Source organism: Ailuropoda melanoleuca, chromosome 2 (assembly GCF_002007445.2).
Source record: "Ailuropoda melanoleuca isolate Jingjing chromosome 2, ASM200744v2, whole genome shotgun sequence".
Lineage (NCBI taxonomy): Eukaryota > Metazoa > Chordata > Mammalia > Carnivora > Ursidae > Ailuropoda > Ailuropoda melanoleuca.
In genome coordinates this window covers 173,512,841-173,536,963 of record NC_048219.1, presented here as the reverse complement: position 1 = coordinate 173,536,963, position 24,123 = coordinate 173,512,841, and the positions used below count along the sequence as shown (strand labels likewise).

The 24,123-nt window shown below is 35.6% G+C and overlaps 1 protein-coding gene and 1 long non-coding RNA gene across 5 annotated transcripts in view; one reads left to right on the top strand and one right to left on the bottom strand.

Moving 5' to 3' along the window:
* Positions 1–22,682, top strand: MYL1 (myosin light chain 1). Of its 2 annotated transcripts, none has more exons than XM_002922354.4 (7): positions 1–272; positions 12,810–12,837; positions 16,711–16,854; positions 18,914–19,087; positions 19,532–19,609; positions 21,834–21,876; positions 22,645–22,682. In XM_002922354.4, the coding sequence occupies exons 1-6, from the start codon at positions 147–149 to the stop codon at positions 21,860–21,862; spliced, it is 579 nt and encodes a 192-aa protein (XP_002922400.1). In that variant the 5' UTR covers positions 1–146; the 3' UTR covers positions 21,863–21,876; positions 22,645–22,682. The 2 variants fall into 2 exon arrangements, with proteins under 2 accessions (XP_002922400.1, XP_019658473.1); XM_019802914.2 differs by lacking the exons at positions 1–272; positions 12,810–12,837 and adding exons at positions 11,725–11,792; positions 12,555–12,579.
* The window catches only part of LOC105238945, a 141,681-nt gene that overhangs the window by 59,523 nt on the left and 58,035 nt on the right, over positions 1–24,123 (bottom strand). For 2 of the 3 annotated variants that reach the window (XR_004623612.1, XR_004623611.1), the window contains exons 3-5: positions 22,524–22,595; positions 8,590–8,687; positions 671–783 (exon numbers count right to left, since the gene is read on the bottom strand). This is a non-coding gene — a long non-coding RNA (uncharacterized LOC105238945). Of the gene's footprint in view, positions 1–670; positions 784–5,475; positions 5,925–8,589; positions 8,688–22,523; positions 22,596–24,123 lie in introns of those variants that run through there. The other variant, XR_002143328.2, reaches the window with a different exon arrangement.

Sequence of the window (24,123 nt, the reverse complement as noted above, 5' to 3'; positions counted from 1 at the left end):
CCATTTAACACTCTGGGTCCACCTTCAAAACACTGGGCTGTGGATCAACTGAAGCACCACTCCTCTTCCAGGAATCATTTTGACAAGTTCTTTTGGAGGTGCTCCTTTTCTTTTTTTTTTTTTTTTAACCCATCGTTTTAAACAAAATGGCACCAAAGAAGGACGTGAAGAAACCTGCTGCTGCTGCCGCCCCAGCCCCTGCCCCCGCCCCAGCACCTGCACCTGCCCCAGCCAAACCCAAAGAAGAAAAAATTGACCTCTCTGCCATTAAGGTAACTAAAGGGGTGAACTGTTTGGTCACTGAAACATCTTTCAACAGTAGGAAACTCTAGGAACTTGCAAAGGGGTATATTTTTCATTGAGAGAGATGGCGTTACTACATGGACTGGTAGATTGGGGGAGAAAAGAATCCTGATTAAAAAATCAATCAATTCCAGCATATAATTTCAGTTAAATTCCTGTGAATATGATATTGTCTGTGGAACCTGTATTTGCTCTCATTTTTTGTTCTCTGGGGTTTTTTCCCTAAACAGTCAGAGTGCCATTTAGGGACAAAGTGTGTAAGCGCAAAGGTGTTTTACAAATACTTAAACCAGTGTTTTATTTTGTTTCATTTTGTTTCATTTGGTTTTGTTTGAAATAAAATCTCTGTGGAAACTGGATCCCTTACCTTAATGCTACATCAAAAGGAAATTTTTCACCCCTACTTGTTTCCAAAAGTTTAAAAACAGCTGATGACCCAGTTGTCCTGGCTGTATGTATTTGACAGCTGCTTTATTTCATCTGAAAAAGAGAAGATTTTTGCAATTCAAGTTAATTCCCCCTTCAGCTTTGCTTAATAAAATTTGATACAACACTAAATTAGATCTCGGTGCAGACAATTATGCACTCAAGTGTTTCAGTGACTATAACTGTCATCTTGTTTATTTATATATGGTATTTAATTCAGAATGTGTGAGCTGCTTCTAAATGAAACTAACCCCCCAATTACTATAAAACTTGCTTATATGGCTTTTAGCTTATGTCTTTGAGCTCTTGTGTACTGATCTTTAACAAAGGAGAATGTGATTAATTTTTGCGTCAACACTTTGCTGTGATCAAAGCTCTCAACTGCCAAAAGATTATCTGCTTTTGAGAAACTGACGCAGGGGATGTGCCTATTAACCTCTCGGTGATGTGATCCCTCAAATGTGTACCTTCTCCTCCTTCACTGGCACTGGATTGGTCTGAATGACAGTTTGAAAATCTTTATCCAATGAACTCTGCCTTATATGGAAAACTAACAGGCAAGAGGACCTATTAGGTGATCTCTCTGAAGCCACAATTTCTGTATACAATAAATCTAAATTTTGCTAACTTAATACTGTTTAATTGCAAAGACAAAGCTGACCTATAAATAAATGTTTCATTGATTATTTTAGTATAATCATGGATTTTTAAAAATACTTCTGACATAAATATTGAATCAGATCACCCTTAGATACATGTGGTGACATTAAATAAATACACTCATAATTTTTGTAGCATTCTGGTTAAACATGAGATTTTATGTTCCAAAGTAGGAGTGGATTACCAAATATTTTATCTTGAGTTTGTAGGTACATAAAGTCATATTTGAAAAAAGTTGGTCAGAGAATCTAATATTGGTTAGGAACTATTCTTAATGAATATGCACTTAGGAGGAGAAATGCATGTCAGATCTTGTAATAAGTGGTTTTCTACCTAAAAGACTGCATATAATTCATTAAGAGGAAACCAAATTTCTCATCTGCAGCAATTCTAGTTATGTATCTTTATAGATGCACACTGACTACATTATACGATGAACATGGTTACAGCCATGAGAATAATTCCAATCATCTGTATTATTTGACTCTCCACTCTATCCTATTACAGATATGAATCAGTGTCAAAGCTATTCCTCTATATTTATTGTGATTTATAGGACAATATTACCTCTTTGCACCTAGGATTACAAGCATCTGCGGCGGGAAATGTGCCTTCTTAAGAAGAAAAAGAAATATCCCACTAATGAATATAGGCATTAATTTTCTTCCCTGAAGAAATACTAACTAACTAACTAAATAAATAAATAAATATTTAGTTTGGCAGTAAGAAGTCTCAAAAAAAAAAGACAAAATATCACTTCTTTAAATCCAGAAATTAAACTGATTAGTTGTTCACAGTCAGCAGAGAAGTGATGCTCTTTGAAATCTTGAAATATTGGTTTATCCTTTCATCTGTACATTGAATTAATGGTAGCATGGCTAATGCAGCTGGCACAACTACATAAAAGAAGAAAACACTCTTGGAGTGTCTCTGCAGTGAGGAGCTACTCTCCCTCTTCACTAGTTCATTACAGAAAGAGAGATGGGATGGATCCTGGTAAGGGACACAACCCAAAAAGGAGCAGTTAAACAAATCTAGAAGAAACAGGAGGAATGTAACCTTTATTCATTCAGAGAGCCTACTCCCAATGGAAAGAGAGAAAATGAAAAGAACAGGATTGAAACTAACATATTTTTGTAAAGGAATTTAAATACCTTCAATGATTTGGATTCATCAATATGAAATCAGTGCACATTTATAGGTATTATAGCCAAAGAATGTGGTACAACTTGAGAACTATATAAAATGTAATCTCATACCAGTAGGTAACAACGCTAATTAAAATGTACATTAAAACATTTCATATTATGATGCTTTTAATCACTTAATGATGTTTCTAGATATATTACCTCATATAAGTTATAAACTTTTTTCAGGCAGAGAAAATGAACTCTAAAGAAATTAATAGAGCTGTTATGTGTGTTCATTAACTTTCTGAAAACTCGATAAAGAACAAAACTTAATTGGATTTTAAACTTTCTTTCATAAATCATATAAGATTAGAAATCCGGCTGTCCTTTAGATGTTGAGTAATGCTAATGTATAAGTGTAACTTTCTCTGTGTAGGATTGCAGGCATAGCAATAGTAATATTTAATTCTTCAATACTATTCCCAGCTAATATCTATGGTCCACCATATTTAATAACCATATATTTAACTCCCCATAAACTCTAAACAATCTTTAATATTGTTAATTAGTTTTATCAATTTCTTTAATGTGCTTTCCAAACTGATTTCCTAGTTTGTTGGTTATTTAGAACATTTGTTCAGTTGTTCTGACGCAAAACCTTTGATATTCATGGAGGGAATAGGACCTGATGTCCATGGATGTTCTATGAGTATCCTTTTCAAAAACACAAAGACTGCTGATATTTGAGCATTCAAGTTGCTGTCCTGGGTGCTTCTAAGCACTCTGCTTTCAGAGAGCTGACATTTCCAACCACGATGCCCAGACTAAAGAACACTGCGGGCAGAATCTCAAGTGTAGGAATTAAAATCCACCATGAGTATAGTTGCAGGTGCAAACACAAGAATTAATATCTGCTGCCCCACACCTTAACCAAGTGTTGAAATAATGAAAGAAAATAAGTAATGAGATGACTATGTGCCTAGATTTTAAAAGATCTTCAATGTGTAAGTAAATGTTTTGCATGATGCATGCCTTAGCTGATATGTCAGGATTGCTATGAGGTAATGAGACTTTGAATTGTGTCTTTCCTTGTGCTGCTTAAGTTTTAATTCTCACCGTTTTCACTGTAATTCAATCAGGTCATCTCTGAATAGATACTGCAGGCGATATTACAAAAAGTGGTATAGGTACAGAATGCATTGACAGAAACTCATCCAATGACAAATCTCAACAATTTACCGCACAGTTGGGGAGATTTAAACTTTCAATTTAATGGGTAATGTGGAAATAGAGCATTCCCGATACATACATCTATTTACTGGTGGGTATTCAGTAGAGGCAAATATCCTGTATACACTGACTTGTATACTTGTTCTGGTCCAGGTATAGGATTGCCTGTGCTAATCTACAAATTCTTTTTTCTTGGCTCTAACAAGGCTAATACAAACCCAGTGCCACTTTGAAGAATTCTTGGGAAAATCAAATGAGGTCAAAGCCCATGAAAGTCTTTGAAAATTATAAAGTTCTTTGTAATTTAATAATAAATATTCATTGAGAATTAACTCTGTGCCCTATTATTTTATTTAATCCTCAAAACATTAAACTGAGGTTGTTTTTAGTCCCATTTTGCAAGAAAAGAAACTGAGCCTAATGAGGTTCAGTGCTATGTCCATGATCAAATAACTAGTAGGTGATGGAGCTAGGATTGAAACACTCAGCCAAATCCAGAGTCACCTGTGGTAATCATATCCTAAACCACCTCATGTTTATGAAGAGTAAGCTGCTCTTAAGAATGCGTGTAGAAAGGGTGCTTGGGTGGCTCAGTCGGTTGAGGGGCTGACTCTTGATTTCAGGTCAGGTCATGATCTCAGGATTCTGGGATCAAGCCCCGTGAAGGGCTCCCCACTCAGCAGGGAGTCTGCTTGAGGACTCTCTCCCTCTCCCTCTGCTCCTCCTCCTGCTTGCACTCTTTCTCTCTCTCTGTCTCTCTCTCAAATAAATAAATGAATCTTAAAAAAAAAAAAAAAAAAAAAAAGAAGGGGCAACTGGGTGGCCCAGTTGGTTAAGTGTTTGATTCTTGATTTCAACAACTCAGGTCATGATCTCAGGGTTGTGAGATCAACCCCCTTGGGATTCTCTCTCTCTCCCTCTCTTAAAAAAAAAAAAAAATCCTAATGCATAAAGAAGCCTTTTTTTATTCTTAAGGGTGTGAGGTAGAGTGGATCTCCTATCACCCTGCACAACCCTGTGTAGCCAGAGGAGGGAGTGACAGGCACACATCAGAGCAAGTTCACCTAGACTTTTGACCTTGGCAATCTACTATTCTTCTGTTCTCTGTAGCTCTCCCCTATCTTTGCACCTGTTGCTGACAGGTTGAGCGCTCTCTTTTACAGCTAGAAGGTGGGAAGATTAGGAATCTAGAAAGACTTCTAGTCACTTTGCTCCAGCTTCCTATTAAAAGTTGTAAATGTAACACGGATATTAAAAAAAAAAAAAAAAAAAAAGACTGTTATGAGAGTAAATTAGTAGTTGCCAGGGGTGAAGCTGGGGGTGGAGGAAATGAGTGAAGGTGGTCAGAGGTTACAAATTACGAGTTATAAGATGAATAGGTTCTGGAATCTAACATACAACATAGTGACTATATAGTTAATACCATATTGTATACTTTAAAGCTACTAAGAGAGTAGATCTTGAAAGTCCTCACCACATACACACACACACAAATTTTTTTTTAATTTAAAAAAATGTGACATGATGAATATATCAACTATCCTCATTGTGGTGAACATATCACAATACCAAAATCATCACACGTCAAATCACATGGTACACCTTAAATTTACATTGTTATATCAGTTGTATCTCAATAGAGCCGGAGAAAAAAAACTACACCAAAGTATTTTTAAAAATGATCTTAAGGGTAATGAAATGGACTGAATTTTTAAAATAATTCCGTTTATTTTTTTAAATAAATATACACACATACCAAAACTGACTTCCAAATTTTGCCATCAGGCTAATATTCTAACAAAGGTGTGAGATCTCTATTTTGTTTACAAATAGATGGCATGATTGAAACTGGAAAGAAATATCACCATATACCTTTAAAGTGATATGTAGAAATATAATACCACATGTATAACGATTAAATCTTAACCTTAACTAGCTTGAGGAAAAGAACTAGGAAAAGAACACATATTGTCAATTTCTGATTAGAAGGAAAGGGTGAAAACATTTATAAGTTGTCTCTAAGTTTTCTTTATGTAATTTTAAGAGTTTGTCTTTTCTGAGGCTCCTGGGTGGCTCAGTCAGTTAAGCGTCCAACTCTTGATCTCAGTTCAGGTCTTGATCTCAGGGTTTTGAGCTCAAGCCCTGCACTGGGCTCTATGCTGGGTATGTCGCCTGCTGAAAGAAAGAAAGAAAGAAAGAAAGAAAGAAAGAAAGAAAGAAAGAAAGAAAGAAAGAAAGAAAAGAAAAGAAAAGAAAGAAAGAAAAAAGAAAAGAGAAAAAGAAAAAAGAAAAGGGAAAAAAAGAATTTGTCTTTTTTTTCACACTGGACTTTCAATAATATGAATTAATTTTTAATACAACTATAATGTAACAAATTGCAATATCAATCCATTTGCAGTGTGATTATAACCTAAGGAGCAAATAAAAAATTATTTGAGACTACCACTAGGTATCAATATCAAGTTTCCACTCTCAAACATCTATGATGTAAAAGAAGAGAACAGGTGGAATGGAGTGGGAAAATACTAAAGGACATTCTGTAACTCTATAAAATTATATTTTGAATTATAAGTAACTGGATTTTGTCTTTGCTAAGTAAAATGCAGTTTGGAAAGGAATAGATATGTTCACCAATTAATAGTGAATAGCTCTTTTAATTTTAAAGATAATGAAATCTTTGCAAGACAAGGAGACCACAAAGTGACAGTGCCAAATTTAGACTCTTGACATTTTAATGTTGCAAATGAACCCCCTGGCAAGTTGTCTTTAGAAGTTGTTCCATAATTACCCAGCATTAAGCACCATCTGACTCATGGAAATTATGGAAAGGATTATATTTAGTCTGCTGATCCTACACTTTCTTCTGCTTCTCCTCATACTGAAATACTTTTTGTATGAAAATAAGATCTGCTATAGTTTGTTTCTACATCAATTTCTACAGTTTGTTTCTCACTCCAAATCAGAATTTGGAGGGCAAAAATTGCAATATACAAGTATTAGTGGCTTTAATTACACTAGTTAAAAATTTAAACTGTATGGATGATAAATCCTTGCTCTTCGGATCATAAATTATTAATAGTGAATTGAAGCCAGAGAGAAAAAATAAACCCTAAAGATAAAGCCACATCTTATCCAACTTTATATTCCTCCTTCCACTGTGGCAAGTGAAGTCTTTGTATCTAGTAAGTACCCAATGGTACATTGTCTCTTGTTTATAAAACATCTGACTGACTTGAATACAGTGTTATGAAATTATGTTTTAATTCCTCTTTTTCTAAATTACTTCAAAATAATGTTACTTCTTGAGTTTTTAGGCACCATGCCCTTTTCCATTAAAAAAGCCAGTTGAGGCAGATTCTGATAACAAAAGCATGGAAAACTCACAACACTGCAGAACCATAGCAACCCTAGAAATCACACAGTATAATATTCTATATTTGAGGAAGCAAGCCATGACCCAGATAAGAGAAATTATTTAATCAAAAGACACACGCTTTAATACAACAGAACAAAATTCTGCATACTTCAATCCCTGTCTAGTCCTCTTTCCACTATATGAAAAGACCTGAAATCTCTAATGGTAATGCCAGTATTCATATATCCCTGTGGTCACAAGAGGAATTTTCATTCCAGATAAGTAGGAAAAAGCAGATACTTTTAATTTCTTAAAACACACACACCAAGAATTTTTCTAATGCTCCTATCTTAAAAATAAAAAGAGGAAGGAAGGAACAAAAACACAACTTGGATTTTAATAAATTACATACAAACTAGTATACAAAGTGGAGAAGCTTCAACTCTTAAATCTTAAAGCTATCAATTATTAACCATAGGAAAGATAAAACAAATCTGAAGAAGTACAGACTTAGGGCACATTTTAAAATTTTTCTTAAAATTCACTTAGGCTTCTCATTAATTCGTGTAGATGTGAATTGTATTATTGTAATAATTCAGCTTTTGCTCCAATGTGACCAAATTTAGTTGACTAGTCCACACTTTTTTGAGCACAGAATTACTCATTTCCCCTTCTGTTCAGATCAATGTACCCAATCTATACAGCCATCTATTCTCTCTTATATTAGACAGGCTGGGCTGGTATTGTATTCTTAATTTCTTGTTGTCCTTAATTTCTCCTTTTTATACCATATTATAGTCACCAGCCCAAGTATATCCTTTGTTGAAGTAAAAAAAAAATGCAATGAAAAATATGTATCTCCTTTAAATGAAGTGAGTTATTCTGAGGCACAAAACTCTTTATTTCCAAAAGAGTATTTCTGCTGGCCTTTTATGGTGAGTCCTGGTAACTCTGAGATGAGAGTGAAAATTAATAACCTAAATTTCCCTTAGGGTTTGCATACACCCTCAGTTTTTAGAGGCCTCTCTGCCTGGCATTAAATTAGAGAACAAACAGCAGTGTTTTCTTGCTTGAATACTGGCCCTGGTGAGATTAACTTCTTTAACCTGGCCTTACCAGTCATTAGAATCATTCCATCTTGCAGGGAAGTTGAAGTTGTTTAAAGACTATAGTCTGTGTCCCTTCCTCGGGCATTTTCACTCAGTATTCAACGTCACGGATCTCCCAGATCATCCTTAATTATAGCTCTTCTTGTTATGCTAAAGCTTAACATACAGCAACTTCAGAGCCTGTTCGATTAAACTCATTTTAATACTTCCCTATAAATTAATTCCTTCTATATACCAGAAACTTTATCTTGCCTTTAATCAGTTAACCAAACATCATGATTACTAATAGAAAAATGCTTCTCAAAGTGAGAAAAGATCTGTAAACACTGCAATAAAAATCCTTTTCAGTACCAGTACCTTGTAAACTACTACTTACCTAAATCCAATACCAAAGAGCACATGAGTCACAAAAATGTGGAATGTAATTATTATACTAACAGTCCAATAGAGGTATCAGGCTAAGATGGAAAAGCCCTGTAAAAAAGCAAATCAGGGTTGGCAAATTAGAATTCCAGATCATAAACTTTATAAAATATAAGGATAAGCCTTATAAAAATTTAAGGAAAGGCTCTGGAAATATAAAGGCACATATGTCAATAATTCAAAATGAGCAATGAGCTTGCCTAGGATGTCCTTGGCAGTTCTAGGTGCTGGATGTGTAGTACCAGGGGTAGAACATAGACACCGTCTACAGAATGGAAGCTCTTTGAAGAAGATGATGAAGTCTCCTCTCTCAGGGAATATAATATTCTAGAGGAGAAGCTCATGTTTGAAGGAGGAACTTACTACACTTGTGTTCTAATGATTTTAATTTATTGCAAATCTATTGAACTAATATAGGCAAGGTATTTTATAGAGCTGTGGGGAATAAAATATAAGAATAAGGCAGGGGCAGCACTCTAGATGGCAGGAAGAAATCGGGGTGGGCCCATGTCCAGTTTGCATGATGGTCAAAGGTAAATGGCTTTCAGTAATGGCCTAGGCTTTCCAGAAGTTTACAACCAGGAAGGCTAAACATCCTTCAGTTGGAAGAAAAGAGCTAAGTAAATAGAGAGAAAAGGTTCTTTCAAGAGGAGAAGATTTTATCAGGGCTTTGAATAGTTAATTTCTAAGAAACAGAGATGAGAGGAGAGCATTCCAGAAAGAAGAGCCTTAAGTCTAATTTTTAAAACAAACCAAATGATGACACAGCAAACAGAGTCCAAAATCAGCTGACATTTTGTATTTATATCATGCCTTTGCTCAAAGAGCTGATTACTTCACCATTACAACACCAAGAAAGAGATGTAAGAGAAGTTTTCATCACTTGTGAGTGTACCAGAGATAAAGTAACATTTCCCATTTATTCTATGAGCACAGCATTCACGTCTTTTAACTTTTAAACTATAGTTTATCCTCTAGAATGCACTACACTGTAGCTTTTTCTACTGTGGTCAATAACTTGCTTATATGTTTACTTTGATTTTCAATAGGTATGAAAAAAATCTAAATTCTGATCTTTTCTGTGATAAAGATATACAGAGAAAGTAGAGTGAAATAGTTTGACAACTGACTGCCACTTCTATTTTAATAATAGCAAACCTTTACATAATATCCAAGTGGTTAGGAATAGCTTATTTATAGCATAAATACAACTTTTAAAATGACTTTCCAGTTTACTCCACAGATTTTATACAAATTGATCCTATTTTATATGAATTCGAGGACACATTTTTTACTCAAAAAAAAAAAGAAAGAAAGAAAAGAAAATGAGCATTCTCTAGGGCAACTTTGATGGGTTATTTTGTATTATTTGTAGTTATTAATTCTACTAAAGATACATACTAGTTCTCAATATTAATCATAGGGCAATTCAAATTTAATGACACAATACATGAATATAATTACAAGACTAAAAAGAACACAAAGAAACATGGTTTGCTCTCATGGCTTTAATTTGGGCATCAGCGATCATGAGACTCCAGGGTTGATGGAGGGAGGGGGGCAGGGGATGGGCTAACGGGGTGATGGGCATTAAGGAGGGCACTTGCTGTGATGAGCACTGGGTGTTATATGTAAGTGATGAATCACTAAATTCTACACCTGAAACCAATTTTAGCATGTATGTTAACTAACTTGAATTTGTAAAAACTTGAATGAAAAAAAATGAGACTCCAAATTACACAATTATCAGGGTGACAAGTTTCCACCTTTGTCCCTCCCTTCCATTCCCCCTAATAATTTAAAGCACTTAAATTTTTCTATTAACTTCCATTTCTCATAAACTCTCAAAATGTCTATTTAGGGAAATACATTTTCCTGGGTACTAATATTTCTCAAATTATGTTTTTAATCCTCATTTTGACCCTATGAGATTTTTTCACCACTTGTAAACTTTAGACAAAAAATGATATGAATAAAAAAGAAAGTGACATGCATTTTAATATTGATTTCTCTCTAAATGGCTTGAGGGAAAGCTACAAAGTATTCATCTGTCTAGCAGGGGGAAACTTCATGCTTGCTGTGACCATTCCTTTGAAAACAATCGCTGAGACAGCACTTAAATCAAAATTTATCTCCAACATTCTTTACACCTATAACCTGCTTTAGGTATGAAGAACACTGATAAACATGTCTCAACGTTGGTGGACATGTTACGACTGATCTTTCCTAGTACCACTTTGCACAGTACCATTCTAGGAAGGGGATTGCCTCCTATTTTCAGGTAAGCTGCCATGAAAAGCCATTACCAGCCAATCCCTTAGACATCTTTTAAATCCTAAAGTATAAATTGGCATGCAACAGCCCCTGCTTTGGGTCTTTCTGGAGACTGAGGATGGAGGAAAATACCCACCTCTGATGTAAGAAAGCTAAAGGAGAATGGTGAAAACGGAGCTCCAAACCACCCCTGGCATAGACACACTCTCTGTGTCTCAGAACACAACTTGCAAAAGAGCGGTCTTGAATGAGAGACTTCAAGAACAGGCAGCATCGTCACTTGAGAGAACCCCAAGAAACACGAAGAATACACATGACCTTTTCAAGTCCTCTGAACTTCACCACAAGGGACAGAGTTCCAGAGGATGTTCCTTCTATAGTCATTGCCATTTGAAACCCCAAGCCAGTCCCATCCAAAAAAATTCCATTAAATACCAAAACTTGCTGACTCGAAGTTTGCAAAGTCCATAATTCACCAAGAGAAGGGGTCAGCCTGAGTGTTAGGGAAATTCTAAGCTCCTCTGCCACTGAACAAGTAAGAAGCTTCTCAAAGGAAGAGGCTCCAAGAGACCATCTCAAGGATAAAGACCATAAAAGTACTGACAGGCTTCGGTCTCATTATGGCTGTCCATTCCTAGGTTCTGGTTGCCTAAAAATAGCCCTCAGGGTACAGAGCCCTCCTTCCCTTTGCCCTAAGAAAGCTAAAGAACTCTCCAAAGGGAGTGGCCACTTGTCTCTGAAACCTGATGCTAGCTGTGAGGTCACAGCTTCCCCAGCAATAAAAGGCAGCCTCAGCAAAGGAGGCCCCACTCAGGGACCGGAGCGGCCCTCAACTCACTCTTCAGCTTTGCCACTGTTCCGCAGCTCAGAGGCTCTGCCATGGTGGGTCCTAGGAGAAAACGGTTTGTCCTTTATAGGAGGATCTAATCGTGCATATGACCTTATTGAGTAGAAAGGCAGACAAGGAACAGAATTGAGGAGAGAACATATTCGATATAAGTCTATAGAATCTGCTTTTGCTTTTTGTTGAGGGGGGGTGAGGATAGAAGAGATTAATTAGAGCTATTATGCTAACTGAAAAAAATACATCTTACTCCCCAAAGCATTACTTTATGCTTCGCTAATTTTTGTTATATCACATAAGGTTTATTACATCTAACCGGGGGTGGGGGGTAGAAACTGCTAGTATAGCAAAATACTATACCTTTAAAAACAGTGTGATGAAGATAGCTAAAATTAAGTAAACTACTTCCGACCCATCGAGCAAAAGCCTACTAGTTAAATAGGAGGAAGACTTAAGGAGATCTTTTTAATGCGGTGTATCTGTATTTCTGAATGCAGGGTATCTGCATTGGACAGATCTTAAGTACATCACAGGCTACTATATTATTCCAGGAAGTTATTTGACTTAGCATTTGTTAAATCATTGATTCATTGATTAAGATACAGAAAGATGTTCCCTAACTATCTTGTGCAATAGCTTGTTTTTCCTAGATTTGAAAGTATCCTAAGGCAACCCTCTTATTCTATGACACCTACATGTCTTCCTAAAAATCTCAGAACAGAGAGCACTCATCCTTCTGTCAATGCATTTGAAAGAGTACTAGTTCTTTCTTTCTTTCTCCCTCTCTCTCGCCACTGCAGTCCTTCAGTGCTGACCAGATTGCTGGTAAGTGAATTGAGCTTCTCTACTGCACATCAGAAATACCCCTTATCTCTAAGTCATGTCACTGCATGGCTCAACCTGTTGGTGCCCAAGCTATGCCTGAACTCTGAAAAGTTGGCTTACTTTTGGAGCTTACTTTGAAGATTACTCAGGGAATGAGCCTGGATACACTTAAAAATCGGGACATTTTTGTTTGGTTAAAATATTCTTTGTGGTTAATTTCTTTCTAACAGATCGAGTTCTCTAAGGAACAGCAGGATGGTAAGTTTAAAAGATACAGTTGTTATGTGCACACTCATAAAGATGGCATGTGAGAAAACTGGCTCCTTTGGGATGAGATTAGCTCTTTCTAATTATCCCCACTGGTGTTGCCACTCTAAATATAAATGCTCTCAATCACTCTAAGTTTTCTCAACGTGAACCCCTTGCTTATAATCAGTAATCAAAGGTTTAAGCAAACAAAAGACAGATACCATAAAATAGGTCCTTGTATTCACTGATTTCTAAATAAAACCATTTTGATACAGTAGCCAATATCATATATATTACCCCCCAAAATGTTGTAGATTTTGAATGGCTAATCTGTTTATCAAATCCCTAAAGAAAGATTTGGCAGATCTAAACTGTTCAATTTAGAAAATAATATTGATTGTGAAACTGCCCAATTACCAAACCTACATAATTTCAATGGGCATCACAGTGAGTTGAGAGAAGCAGGTGAAGTGGATATAGCATAAAAGTGAATTCAGAGACAAAGAAAGAGGAGTGGTTTATCATAAAACACGTCTCCTGGTCCATCTTTAAAGATACAAGACAGGCTCTCAAAGAGCTGATAGGACTTGCTCAAGGACCCAAAGTATTAGTAACAGGATCATCATCTGGTATTAGTTGAAACTAATTAGAAATTTCATAAAAACAGTTACTAACTAGAAGACTTCAACTCTTAAGATTCAAGAGAATCTGAGTAGTTTCCCTAAGACTTCCACTTTTTCTCCTTCGGGCCTTTGGATCCGAGAGATCCCATGCCCCACAGGACATGCTTGCTTCTCTAGAAGTGTAGGGGAGAATGCTTTATGGAGCGAAAGTGGCCCAAGTTCAAAGAAACGGAGACAGGAATACATCTACAGAAGGGAGGGGGAGAAAAAAATTAGTTAAATGATAGCATATAAATTAGGATATTGGTCATAAAAATGACTATGTATATATGTTACAATATGTAATATATAAATAATTACAGTTATAAGTGTTTAATAAGTATCTGTGTAAATATTCAGTTCTCTACCTAAAAAATTCCACATTTTCAGTCTGTTTCAATGTCTAGAATATCCATGTTTGGACATCAATTAAGAAAAAAAAAGGATATTTGTTGTAGTAGAAACTCGCATGTATCTATACCATGGCTGATGGTCTCATGTCAAGAGATTAGGTGATTTGGTGGCTCAGAACTCAAGAGCATTTGAAATTATACTACAGAGGACTGGTTTTTTTTAATTATTAGTATTAAAAACAGTGATAATTCCTCTATAATTTGTTTGACTCCTGATGCATTTTTAACTAGTGATGCTGCTACATTATCAGCTACTGCTCCACAGTCCTCTTAAATGTCTCATGTACAGTGTCATTTTGACTGCCAAACTATGGTGGGACAAAGCAACAGAAGACTAAAAACCCTTGCAGGGACAGAAGGACTTACTATTGACCATTAAACCTATACTACATATATGAACTAGGTTTAGCTATAGAGGCTCAGGAAACGTTGGTGTGGTGAACTGGTTTTCTCTTGTGCCAGGAAAACAAATGGAAGCATTTAAAATTTAAATGGAAATGCAATGCTTTCAGAAATGAATGAAAACTTCCTTTGTTTCCTTCCTTGTTCGGTGATTAAAGAGTTTTGGTCACGGCTGCTCTATTTGAATATATCACAGGGTGCAAGGAAAGGAAAAAAAAGGAAAATGATCACATTCAAAAGGTCTACATCCTGTGCTGTCCCATAGAGCTGCCACTTGGCCACATGTGGCTATTTAAACTTAAATTTTAATTAATTAAAAATAAATACATTTAAAAATCTATTTTGTCAGTTGCACTAGTCATATTTTAGTGCTCAGGAGCCACAGGTAGTCTTTTGGGCAGCCCAGAAAGAAAACATTTTGATTGTCATAAAAAGGTCTAGAACAGTGTTGGTCTAGCTCAGGGGCTGTCAATTCTTTTTCTTAAAGGGCCAAACTGTCAATATGTTAGGCTTTATTGGGAGTACAGTCTCTGTGAAAACAACTCAACTCCATCGCTGAGGTTTCAAAACAGCCATAAACAACGCCTAAATGAATGGGCTGTGTGCCAATCAAACTTTTTTTTACAAAAACAGGTGGCCAGCCTCTAGGTAGTAATTTGCTAATCCATTATTCTAGACTCTTTAAGAGAATACGTCTTAAAAATCTGAGGTGGGAAGAGCAGTATCTTTCTGTCCTAGGCGTTTAAATCAACAAAGGGTTAATGTCAGAAGGATTCTATTACAGCCCATAAAATCCTATTTCTATATCAGCATCTGACCAGGGTAATAGTGAGCCCTCGGAGCAATCTGCACGAAAGCCTGGAGCCAGTAACAAGAATAGTTCAGTTTCACATGTCCCTTAGAAAGACGAAAAATAATATTTGACTAATGACCCCACTGTGCCTACAGCATGCTTTTTAGTTTAGGGGAATGATCTGTTATAGTCAAATTGCGTAGAATCTGAAGGGGAAATTAAAGCAAACAATGGCGACATGATCTATAGTTGTGAATATAATGTCTGGTGCAACCTTAGATCAGGGGATGGACAGATGATAAAATAGGGTCTTTCTATCTGAGTCCCCTAGTGGCCTAAATATACACTGCTTTCAACTCTCCCAGTTCCTTCACAAATGGTTTTTTGAGTGTTGCCAGGATTAACTCCAAGTTGCCATCATTACTTTTGGGTTTCCCAGAAAATTGGATTATATTAAGTTTAGAAGTTTCAGTTAAAATATCATTTCTGGTCCCTTAATCCATAATAGTACCCTTTTCTGTCTCTTTGGTATACACTTAATTCTTTGTTAATATAATTATGAAAAGCCAAAATAGTTCCATCAACAGAGAAGAACAAAATTTAGGGAAAGTTAGCAACAGAGTGATTATGATAAAAATAGACAACACTTCAAAATACATACTTACATGTACACACATGTAAGTACAAATAGAGCTAGAAAAATCTGAATAAAATTGGTGGAGTCTATCAATGTGAACATTCTGGTTGTGATAGTTTACTACAACTTTGCAAAATGTTACTACTGGGGGAAATTAGACAGTATTTAAGAGAACTCTGTATTTTTTCTTAAAACTTAAAAAATTGTGAATTTACAATTATCTGCCCAAAATTTTAATTAAAAAATGTATACTTAAATCCTAAAGCTAATATAGCAACATGTTGTCATTTGTATTATCTGAAAAAGAGTAAAGTTTAAAGAGATTATCATAGTGATAGATCCAAACAAATATTTCTCCTTTCAAACTGATTACACTAGGACCCTATTAAAGTCATACACTGATTAAATGACACTCTAGAACTGAGAGGTTTGTTTCACCATTCTAATTTTTTTTCCTGAAAAATGAAGTTTCTCCTGAAGATAACTAGTCAAGGAGAGAGTCTAGGAAATTTGTACTTCAAGAGGAGGTTTTTCTAAATAATTTGAGAAACCTGGATTAACCTCATATAACACAACCCTGACTGAAAATTTGTTTCCTTGAAATTTTATTAATTTTCTTAATTATAAGAGTTCTTAAGATTTCTCAAGACCTCAGAATTTCTTAACCCAGTTCTGCTTCCCAGGCAGATGAAGGAAATATAATAAATATGACAAGGATCTTCAATTTCCATATCTGATTAATAATAATATATGATTTGAAGTTGGAAATGCAGTTTTAAAGCAGTCCCAAAAAGAAATGTCAAAAGGACTGTCAATGGCTGTTTGAGCTAGGAAAAGGGAGAATACAAAGATAACTTAAGTGGTTACTAAAGTTGAAAAACAGAGAAGAGTGTGAACTGGATCCTTGATGAAGTTAGGGGTAATTTGTAGTTCTGAAGGAGAAACAAGCACCCTAATGCTTCTTGCTTCTTGCAGAATTCAAGGAGGCGTTCCTCCTGTTTGACAGAACAGGTGAATGTAAGATCACCTTAAGCCAGGTCGGTGATGTCCTTCGAGCTCTGGGCACAAATCCCACCAATGCGGAGGTCAAGAAGGTGCTGGGAAACCCCAGCAATGAAGGTAACCACATTTTTCCAAGCAGCTGGGAAGCAAGCTCATGCACATACACGAGAGAGAGAGAGAGAGAGAGAGAGAGAGAGAGAGAGAGAGAGAGTGCATGTTTGTAAGAGAAAGAGAAAACTAATGAGAAATGAGGCCCACAGAATAGAATTTAATTTGCTCTTGATGGTAAGTGTGCCTCTTGGCTGTCTAGACTCTCAGTTTTTTCCTCATAAGATAAGTTAACCTTCCTTTGAGAATTTGCAAGCATGATAAAATTTCATGTTAATGAAATAATATCTAAAGCTAACATCATCATCATCATCCTACCTAATGCTCATAATTTAAAGGTTAATGAATGAAATAATATCCAAATCTGCACATTTTTTTCAAACCTTCAAAGGCAAAAACACATTTTGATAAAGATGTTAAATATGGCTAAAACACAATACACTTTGTAAGCAACTCAGTGAATTACAAAGGCACACTGACAAAAGCTGTGGAAATAAAATCTCAGTGCTCTCAGGAGGTTGAAAATACCTGCTGACCTTGCCCAGTGCTCTGTCTGTGACCATCTTAAAAGTAACTCAGCTCTCCTAATTAAGAATCGACAGAATGTCATTGTAATAAGAGTATTTTCTATTTCCAAAGAATTACAAGAAGACTTAAAAATCTAAGCTCAAACCTACATTCAGTGCCCCCAAGTAAATCCTGGGACAAAAGACAGTGAGATATGTAAGTGGCAACATTGTAGAAGTCATTTGCTCGATACAGTAATCCAGTTATTAGTCTGGAACAAGAAAAAAAAATTGATCCCTATGGTTCGTGGCAAAGTGTAATAGTCTATTGGAGAATACTACCCTGAATAAAAAAGATGAGACAACACTGAAATTTTTTCAAGTAGATATTTGGACTGTTTCTCTTTGCCATGAGGAAAAAAAGAGGGGAAAGCAAAAGGCAAATAATCTCATTTTGCCCTTGATAACTGAAAAGACTATTTTCCTTTGTTACCAAAGTGGGGGGGGGGTGGATTTGATTTCAAGCAAACCTACCTCTAAATCAGTTTGCTGAAATTTTTCTCAAGCTTCATTTTCTTTAGAGGGAAATATTCAGGTAAATCATGCAAAAGGTAGCTGAGAGGAGGAGATAAAGAGAGAAAAATAAGCCAGATCTTATTCTGTAGATGCCACTTTCTAACTCAACAAGCATCCATCTTTTTTAGAATTATTAGGTAAATGCTCATTTTTTCAGCATTCAAATTTGATCTTTTTAATATTAGTCCATTTTTACTCTATGAGGAAAGACTAGTAAAAGAGAATTTTGATTTTAGGGTTACTTAACTTTATCCATTCACATCCATCTGGATAGTCTGCTTGATACTTTTGTTGTGAATGCAATTTATCTTGTTAGAAGATACTGAAGAAAACCTTACCATCTCCAGACCTCTAAACTGCAAAGAAGTCAGGAGATCACAAGGAATTTGACGTACACACTCTCCTCATAGGCTTCTTTTTAAAGTTACTTAAAATTTAAAGAAATTGAAGGCTCCAGAAAAGCTCACAGGACAAAAGGAGGCATATATATTAAAGTTGAGTTAAGTTTTACTGTATTTATATGCCAATGGGTTTGTTGTATCAGTATATTTTTACATTGCCTCTCTAGTTTCTATAGAAAATATTAAATTAACAAAACTAATAAAAAGTAGATAACACTTACATAGCACTCAGTTTGTCCCAGGTATTGTAATACATTTTGCAGGAATTATCTCATTTAGTGCTCACACTAACACTATGAAGAATCTCTATTTTACAGATGAAAAAGTTGAAGTGCAAAAGGATTAAGAAAGTTGCCCATGATCACATAGTTGTAAATGGTGGATTGGAGATAAAACCTTAAGCATGAGGACTCCAGAGCTCATGCTATTATCTATTACCAATTTTTTTTGTCATCAGAAATTTATCAACTGAAATTTAAGCTATAGGAAGATATTTTAGATCATCTGGAATGAACTCTCAAGTTTGTGAATCAGAAATGACATTTTATGGTAGCTAATAACTCTCCAAATTGCAATTTCTTCCAGAGATGAATGCCAAGAAAATTGAGTTTGAACAATTTTTGCCCATGATGCAAGCTATTTCCAACAACAAGGACCAGGGCACTTATGAAGACTTTGTTGAGGGTCTGCGTGTCTTTGACAAGGAAGGCAATGGTACAGTCATGGGTGCTGAACTCCGCCATGTTTTAGCCACATTGGGTAAGGAAAATTTATTTCAGTGGACTTAATACGACATAATATATAGGAAAGAGCATGACTTAGGGGGATCAAGTTCTAACAAAACAGGTAGGGGGAAAAGCTACAAGATGAAAAAGAATAGTCAAAAATTAATGACCATTTCCATTGGCCTCAGTGTCAACACGTTTGTTTTGGCAAAATGGTAACTTAAGTTACTAGTAGTGAATAAGTAAAGTAAAGCATCGTAGTTCTTATAGGATAGAGTGTGGATGATCAGGGATAATAACGTATTTAATTCATTCACTTACAAACAATTCATTGACAATGTACTAACTACCAGAGGAACAGGATGGGCTTGATTTCTACCCTCCAAGAGTCTCCAGAAACCCAAAACTGATCACTTACAATGGAATTTAGAAAATATCCTCTGGCCTTCTTTCTGAGCAGAGAGTTTTGTTTCATTAGGTGAAAAAATGAAAGAAGAGGAAGTGGAAGCCCTGATGGCAGGTCAGGAAGACTCCAATGGCTGCATCAACTATGAAGGTATGATCTCATGTGCTCGGTGCTTACAGCAACTCTTAACTGATTGCGTTGTTGATGGACTTCTTCTGAGCTTGAAATAACTTCTTTGTCTCTGCCTCTCTCATTGAACATACTCATGTCTTTTTATTATCAATCAATTACACAATAACTCTAAGAAGATATCCTCTAAGAATCTGACTATATACCTAAGATTTTTATTCCAGTGGGCTTTGACACTCCTATGCATTGTTACACAGCTTAAAATGTGTTTTCACATGTATTTTTTCTTGCTAGATCTTTATAAAATCTCTGTAAGATAGACAGGGTTTGTGTCAGAATAAAGTATATTAGAATATTAAAGTTGAAGAGATCTCAAAATCCTTTACAGCAAGCAATTATGAAAATGAGGAAGCTGAGGGCCAAAGAGGTCTCCTTACTGAGTGGAGGTCACATCATTAATGGAAGGGCTGGTGCTAAAATTTTGTTCATCTCCTTGTCTGATGTTTTTGCTTAAATCAAAGTCATCTCATGGCTGACTATCTATGTCCTGCTACCAATTTATAGCAGCTTCAGCTAGAGGGTCTGAAAAACAACACACCCCATAAAATAAAGATGCAAAATTAAATTACATGATATAATTTATAAATTTTAAAATTTCCAATAAAATTGAAAAACTTATCTATTCCCCAAAAACACTAACCCGGCCACTTTTCAATAAAGCTATGCTGATAGCTTTGATGTAAATGTAAACTTATAAAGTCTAATGACTTGAGAAAAAGTAAGAAAAGAAAAGCAGAGAGAAGAGGGAAGGAAAGGAGGGGGGGGAAGAAGAGGAGAGGAGAGGAGAGGACAGAAGAAAAGGAAAGCAGTCAGCCAAGCACATCTTCACTGACAATCCTGATTAAACTTCACTTTTTTCCCATAAACAAAGTTTTACATTTGGTTATTACCATAAATACATTACATGAAAGAAGACTCATTCAATAAAGATTGTTTGGACAAGTCATCTAGAAAATAAAGTCAGGTCTGGATCTCACACCAGAATAAATTTCAAATGGTTCAAAAATTTAAATGTAAAAGCCGAAAGCATAAAAGCCATGGACAAATTATTTTATAACTTTTGGAGTAGGAAGGTGTTTCTAACACTGATAAAAACCCAGAAGGCATTACAAGTTTTGATAAATTCAGCCACATAATTTTTTTAACTCCATATGGCAAAAGCCACCAGAAGCAAAGTCAAAAGACAAACAGCAAACCATAAAAAAAAAAGTAATCAGTATCAGCAAAAGCTCATTTTCCTAATTAAAAAAAAAAACTATTGCAAATTAATAAAAAGACTACAACTGGATAGAAAAATTAACAAGTACATAAACAGTTTGCAGAAAAAGAAATAAAAAAACTACAAATATAATATGCTAAACTTCACTACTAATAAAAGAAATGCAGATTAACACTACATGGAGATACATTTTTTTAATAAGATGATTGCCAAAGATTAAAGGTTTGACAACACTTTGGGTTGAGGAGAGTGTGTGAAAATAGGTAAGCTCATGCATTCCTGTTGGGAATGTCAATCATTTAAATCCCGATACAGTGACGTAGTATTAATAATTCTAGTAAATCTACATCATGGGATATGGTTTTTAGATACTTGCACTCAGGTGAATTGAGTGATATGTGGTTATTCATTACTGTGTTGTTGGTAAATATTTAACAATTTAATGTCCACCAATGTAGGATATATCAAAGACATTCCGGTATATCTACAAAATGAAATTCCCTACAGTGCCCCCCAAATAATGATACTCTTGTTTACGGTCATTCAGTGAGAAATGCAGATGCAAAAGAGTTTGTAGAGTATGCCACCATTAGGGTGAAAAAGAGTTCTAGAAACATATATTTGTATTTTCTTATACATGCATAACAGCTCCACCAACTTTGCTGTAAAGAGAAACTAGGTAGATGGGAGGCAGTGGTGAGGAATATTTCATTTGCGTTATAAGTTCTTTCATACTCTAAAGAAAACTTTTAACCATGTGAATGTACCACTTCTTCCAAAAAATGAAATCTACAAAGTCAGGGGAAACACCGTGAGTCCAGGATGAACAGTGGGCTGTACCGAGCTTAAAACGACAAATGTTCCTGTTACAGCTAAGAAAAATTAAGATTGAACTTACTTGCTAAACCTCTCTTTCATTAAACTTGACGGTCCTCTAACTCTAACCTGTCTGTATTATGCCCACAGCTTTCGTCAAGCATATCATGTCCAATTAAATGGAGCTCTCAAGGTAAATACCTGTTTGCTCTTTATTGTATAAGGCTTTCTCGATGCTGTGTTTTTAAAAAATTCAACAGCTTCACTTTATGTGCTGTAAACATAATTAGTATTAGTTCTTAGTTAAAATTTATTTATATTAACCAGAAAATATCAACTCTTTTCAACTCATTTCAACTCCTGAAATGGGTTATTTAGAGTATTTTGGGGGCACCTGGGTGGCTCCGTCAGTTAAGCATTTCCTTGGGCTCAGGTCTTGATCCTGAGGTCCTGGGATTGAGCCCTGCATCGGGCTCCCTGCTCAGCAAGAAGCCTGCTGCTCCCCATGCTCTCTCTTTCTCTCAAATAAATAAATAAAATCTTTAGGAAAAAAAGGGGGAAATAGAGCATCTTTGTATAAGTGTAGAAGCAAACATTTCTGAGATCTTTGCTGCCATCTATAAACCTTAGCTTTGATTGTACTGTAATTATGCAGTGGAGATTCAACAAGCCAGAGACTAGTTAATGAATTTAGCCGGAACATCACACTAATAAAAGTATGAGCCTAAGTTCTTTGAATAATTGATATAGTTTTTAACAATTCTGCTCTATTAAACCAGGTTATCACGTTTCAAAGTTAAGCACTTGCAACTAGATTATAACAAGTAGGAAACGGCTTACTTTCGAAGTGCTGGTTCGTTCTGTGCTTTTTCTTCTTTTGCACTTCACGTTATTTCCTCCCCAGCTTTCTCTCTGAAAAGATGCAATCAACATTTAACTCAATTTCCCTCTTCCTTTACAGATCAAGCATTGTTTACGAAAACTGGCTGGAAACTTATTGCAATAACACCCATGACTTACTGTCCAGACCTGCTTACCATCATTCAGACAACAAAACAACATGGACCGTTCTAGACTGGAAGGACTCCCTGAATTTTTATATACTTCATGTTCCTCTCTGAATTGTATTCATACCACACAAATCAAGGGTCTCCTGCTCTAGACGAGAAGGATAAAATACTGACAACCTCAAATTCAAGCACCACTCTCCATTTTCCACCAGGGGTCAATGAACATCCTTAAAATACTAAATCAATAAATAATTTTGGTCAGTCTGGAATGTTCAAGTTGCATTGTGTTTTTTATCTTCTTGCTTAGAGAAAGTAACTTTTAAGTTTTCAATTATTTTGTTACTGTACAGAATATGGATGAATTGTAAACTTTTAAAGGAAAAATCACTGCAGTCTACATAGAAATAACAAACCAAATCATTATCAAGTTATTGAAAAAGTGAGATAGAGAACTGAGGAAATTCAGATAGGATCAGAGACATCTTAATATAAACTATCCAGGTAATTTAAGATTAAAGCAGGTTTTCTCAGTTTTGTGTAAATCATCGTAGTCATGGCTTGACCTATCACTTCTAGTGACAATCTCTCCTACTCATAAAAAAACAGGCCTAATAAGCTACTGCTCTTTCTCACTGAATGTCCTCAAGGTTCAAATTTAAAGTGACCTTTCAGCAGTTACTTTAAAAAAAAAAAAAAAGAAAAAGAAAAAGAAACACCTCTGCAGATAAGATTGTTACTCAGAACTCAAGCTCCTGTCTATTAGTATTCTCTCTCCTGCTATGATCCCTGCTACTTTGCATGTCCATATCCCTGAATTAGGGTCAGTCTCTTAATACATGTCCTAAATGGTAAGACCAATGGATAGAAAAGTTCAGAGTGTAAACTTACTTTGCCATCTCATAATGCTATCATGTATCACTTTTTCTTTAGAACAGAGGCAGAACTTGCAAGAGTCAACTATGCAGAAGAAAGTGATAAATAGTTCTCCCACTCCCTAAAAAGATATCCGTAACACATACGATTATAAAATCTCCATTTTTGGAAAAAGGAACTTTTTCCTGATGTTGGGCACTTCGGGGCAGTGCTCCTTCTATCTTGAGCCAAGGTCACTCAGATTCCAGTAACCAACAGCTTCCACTTTGACCTATGCTTTTGTAGCCAAGGTGATGTCGAGAGATCACAATCTCTCTTTTAAAGAAAATTCACCATGGTCTCAAGATCCTCGGGGGCATGTTTGCCTAAGATCAGGATTTGGAAATTTCTCAGGGCACTGTCCAATAGAATTTGCAGTAAAAACAGAAATGTATATATATGTACATTGTCCTATTTGGTAACCACTAGTTAAATGTGGCTAGTGTGACTGTGAAATTAAATTTTTAATTGATTTCAGTAGCTAAGTGCGGCTGATGAATACCATATTGAACAGCATT